The sequence below is a fragment of the Loa loa genome (genome assembly GCF_000183805.2).
Source record: "Loa loa unplaced genomic scaffold supercont3.373, whole genome shotgun sequence".
Classification (NCBI taxonomy): Eukaryota; Metazoa; Nematoda; class Chromadorea; order Rhabditida; family Onchocercidae; genus Loa; species Loa loa.
Window position 1 is genome coordinate 49,036 of NW_018108553.1, and position 4,720 is coordinate 53,755.

A 4,720-nucleotide genomic window follows, 5' to 3' on the forward strand; every position below is an offset into this window, starting at 1 on the left:
ATATATATATATATATATATATATATATATATATATATATATATATATATATATATATATATATATAATAAAAAAAGGGGGAGAGCAGTGATTTGTTTTCCATTTCAATTTTATTTAAAAATTTCAATTTTATTTGACTTTATTTGTAATCTTTTTTTTCAATTGCATAGAATAACCAATAAATATAATTTATACATAAAACAAAGTGATTTGCATATTTCATTTTTCGATTTAATTTATTTTAAATACCATATAACTTTTTCAAATTTCCTTAAAATATTGCAGAAAATTTGTATTTTTTTGTGATGAATGCTTCCTTTTTTTTCGTTTGTTAGAAATTTTTGAAATAATTGTAAATATGAAATGTTTGAAATATTGGATGAATAAAATTTAAATGGATGTTTTAGTAGTGAATATCATTAGTCTTGTATGAAACAATTTCAATGCAAATCCATTTAATGAAGCATTTACACCCCCTATGCAAATTACTCTTAGTAAATTAGCTATTTTGAAAAAATATACAACCCGGTAAAAATCTTCGAAAGTTATTTTGAAAAACTGGATAACCTTGACAAATAATCCAAAAGTTATTTTGAGGAGCTAGAAAAACCCTAATAAATTGTCCGGAAATTGTTTTTAAAAATTGATCAACCCTAATCATTGCCTAAAATCTACATCTGAAAAATTGGATGGTCTTAATCATCCTGATTAGTACTTTTTTTTTTTTAAAAAAAAACAATCCTTTCTCTTATCTATTTTTTTGTCCTGATAAAGTCATTCGTAAATTTTAATAAAATTGAAAAATGTTCACTTAATGATTTCAAACAGTAATAAAGCGAATAGTTTCATAATTTTTCTCTTTTCTTTATCACCATTTATAACTCTTTTTATCATCACACAATGATTATAATGTTATCATGATATTTACAACTTCCATTTTTTTATTCAATGCTTTTTTTTTTGTAACGGAAAGAGAAAATCGAAAATTCTGTCACAACCAAATAAATTCTTACATACAAATCAATGGAAATTGAATGCAATTCGATTATAAATACAATTTTTCGATTTCGGCAAGAATTCAATTATGAATGCAATTTACCGATTTCGGGAAACTTCCAAGAAACTTGATCGGGAAACTTATGCTTATTATTCGATTACAAGTATTAACCGGAATATGTAGGAGATATTGCATGATAATTGAATATTTCCCGAAGCATATCAATAAATGGTTCGCTTAAAAAATATTGAAAAATTATTAAACCAATACTTTTCAATATTACAATTGTTAGCCAATTTAGGCTAAAAATCAAAAACTAAAAAATAAAAAATGGAAAAATGATTGTAAAAATTACGAAATTGATGATAAGAATAATTGGAAATTTGTAATTAGTGACCTGTTATTTATAATAAAATATTGGTGTAAACAAATAAAATGGTCAATTTGGAACAAATTATTTTCATTGGAAGTATATATCTTTATTGATTGAAGACATTTTCATCCTAAATTATTCGCAATTAATTTATTGGATTTAAAAAGTTACACCTATAAAAGCTCTTAAATTATAAATAATCTGACTCACTTGTATCATTTTGCTATCATCAATATCAATCAAACTAAAAATAAAAAGAGTTAAAAATTAATTTAAAAAACGCAAAATTTAAATAAAAAAAATTAAAAATTAAAAGCTAATTATTTATGTGTTAAATAATTACTGCAATTTGTTGACAATATCCATTAATGTCATTTTATCAAATTGATGACATTTTACAGGATTCATTTGTGCTCACTTTTCTTTTTTTTTTTCTTGTGCTACATTATAAGATCTTTTCCAATATATCTTTCAGCTGTGTTATGTTTCCTTGGTGACTAAAAGCTTCAAAGTATACAAAGAAAGTGAATATTTAAAAAAGAAAAAGAACTTCTTTCGATAAATCTAGCGAATAATCAATTTTAAAATGTGTGATCAGATGATATTCATCTCAAAAATTTAAAAAATTTATGTGACAATTTCACAGTTTCATCAATATTAGGTGACAATATTGGAATTATAATTGCATATATGTATATTGCTTGGGAATATTAAGTATTCATACATATTTTCTATGAGAACAGTATGTCTGAAAATGTATTGTATATACGAATATTTTTAATTAAATTAAACCTTTTTTTCTTATTTAGGCAAATATTCACTTATTGATTGAAAAATGTTCTCTTGGAAATTATCTAATTTTATCTTTATTAATACATATTTCAGATTCGTTATCATGATCATAAAATATCTATCAATGATAAGCTTGATATAATGTCTACCGAAAATACTACTATATCAGCATCAATATTTAGTAACAATAATGAAATCACCAAATATGTACTATCGGATAATTCACATATGAATCAACAGAATCCTGATTTACCTGGACCAAGTAATGAACGAAGAGTTCGTTTTTTTTAAACTAATTTAAATTACTGATACTTTTCTATTAGTTTTAAATTTCAATATTAATTATATCTTTTCGTCTTCCTTCTCATACATTAGTAATAATTAATGATTGAATGTAACACTTGGCAAATATTAGAAATTTTTGATATTTGTCCATTTGTTGAAGTATAATTTCGAAATTTTTAATTTCTATATTTTTTAAAACAGAAATTGATTGGCTTTTTCATTCCTTTTTTTTCGAAATATTTCAATTTTTTTCCTCAATTCATTAAAAATTATTATTGTAGAATTTTTCTTAATTAATATTTATATATAAATTATGATATTTTTCACTTTTGGTAATTAAAATTGTAATTTTAAAATTTGTATGAAATTAAAATTTTGAGATAAGATTTTTGCCGAGATATAAAGTGAAAACAATGGAACGAAATGAAAAGCGCCTAAAATTTATTGGCGCACATGGTAGCTTAACGATGCGAAGCTTTGAAACAGGTGAAGTATCCGATGTGGAAGTAACATTGAAACCATTGAAAGATCGTTCACGATCAATGTCACCATTGAAACAATTGAAAACATATTCATTCCGTTTGATGCCTTCAGAAGAAAGCATACTTTCAGAAACTGTTAGTAAATTATTATTTGTCAAATTTTGTCATTTTGAAAAGACATAACTTCTGACTTGCATGATCTTTAACCTTTTTCTAATGTAAAAAGAAATTTTTTAATTAAAAACTAACTAATCCATACCTTTTTTTTGTTTTCCTGATAGCTGGTAAATGTCACAGCTATTTTATTTCTATATAATTATAGTTTCCTTCTTTTCTTGCAAAAGATTTTTGAATTTTTTTTAAATTATAAACTTCAATAAAAATTTTTCCAGGAAAAATTATTTGAAAATTTTGAAATTTCAATTAATTCTGCTTCAATAGTTTTTTTTCTTTTTTTAGCAACAGGAATTAATTCGACAATCATGGCAAACGATAACTGCAAAATTAGAACTTATTGAGCAAAATTTCGGCTTTTTCGTTTATCAACGAGTTTTTCAACGAAATCTATCATTGAAACGAGCCTTTCACGTGGAAGAATATAATCCATTTGATTTAATACCTAAACAACATCCAATTTTTCGACAAATGAGATTATTTGACAATTTAATATCACTTTCGGTTTGAATTTATCCAATTCTTACCTTACCTTTTTTTTCCTCCAAATAACTTAACAGTTAAAGTTTTCCTTTCATAATATAATAGCAAAAAGTTTAATTAACAAAATTAGATATTTAATTTATTATCGAACTTACCATTTGATGCAAAAATCAGTTTATGGATGAGGATTTAGGATATCATTTTCCATTATTTATTCTATAGGTACGTCATGTGAATGAGCTTGAGATGGAAATTGCTCCGGCAGTTTTCCGGTATGGACAACGACATTACAGATTTGCGGTGTGGTTTTTTTATTTTAAAATTTTGAATTGTTTTACGAATTTTATTAATTATTTTTTAAGCTTTACAAAATTTTTCAGTTTTTTTCGTTACATAAATTATTAAATTCTACCTTTTTTTTCAAAAATTATTCAGTTTTTTATAAATTATTAAATTTAATTATTTTTATTTTTGTTAGGTTATTTGGTTTTTCATGAATTGTTAAGTTTAGGTTTTGCTTCATCACAAGTTTAATCCAATTTCAATAGTTTTTATCGTAAAATTTCCTTTTCTATCGTATAATTATCATACTTTCTTGTTTGTTTGTTTGTTTCTTTGTTTGTTTATTTGCTTATTTTTACTTTTTTGTCTTTTCATGTGGCGCTGTTAATTAACACAAATTATTCAAAAAGAAAAATGTCAAAAATATTAAGCAAGCTAATTTTTGGAAGAATAAAAAATTAATTTATAGGCAGAGTATTTTAACGAAGAAACGGTGCGGTTATTTTGCAGCCAAGTGGTATGTACTGTAGCGGATCTTTTAGGAGTTGACATAGATCCGGCATGTATGGAAGCATGGATTGATATGATGCGTTTTATTGGATGTAAGCTACTGGATGGTTACAATTATATGCGAGTTTCGAGCAATAAAAAACTTTCTATTAATGCTAATGATCATATCTTTTACGTATTGTAATAGTAATAATAGTAATAATAACATTATAATAACAGTATTAATAATAATAATAGTAATAATAATAATAATAATAATAATAATAATAATAATAATAATAATAATAATAATAATAATAATAATAATAATAATAATAATAATTAATATATATATATATATAT

General features: G+C 23.6%; 2 protein-coding genes across 2 annotated transcripts; both read left to right on the forward strand.

Moving 5' to 3' along the window:
- LOAG_12757 (hypothetical protein) lies at positions 1–300 on the forward strand (the record flags this gene model as incomplete). The annotated part of the gene is made up of 1 exon (XM_003148269.1): positions 1–300. A coding segment is annotated over one exon (300 nt), but the record flags the coding sequence as incomplete, so codon positions are not given.
- Positions 301–2,258: 1,958 nt separating this feature from the next.
- On the forward strand, positions 2,259–4,562 carry LOAG_12758 (hypothetical protein; the record flags this gene model as incomplete). Its single annotated transcript, XM_020448597.1, has 5 exons — positions 2,259–2,438; positions 2,828–3,064; positions 3,389–3,607; positions 3,809–3,886; positions 4,338–4,562. The coding sequence occupies exons 1-5, from the start codon at positions 2,304–2,306 to the stop codon at positions 4,560–4,562; spliced, it is 894 nt and encodes a 297-aa protein (XP_020301274.1). The 5' UTR covers positions 2,259–2,303.
- Between the last annotated feature and the right edge of the window lie 158 nt (positions 4,563–4,720).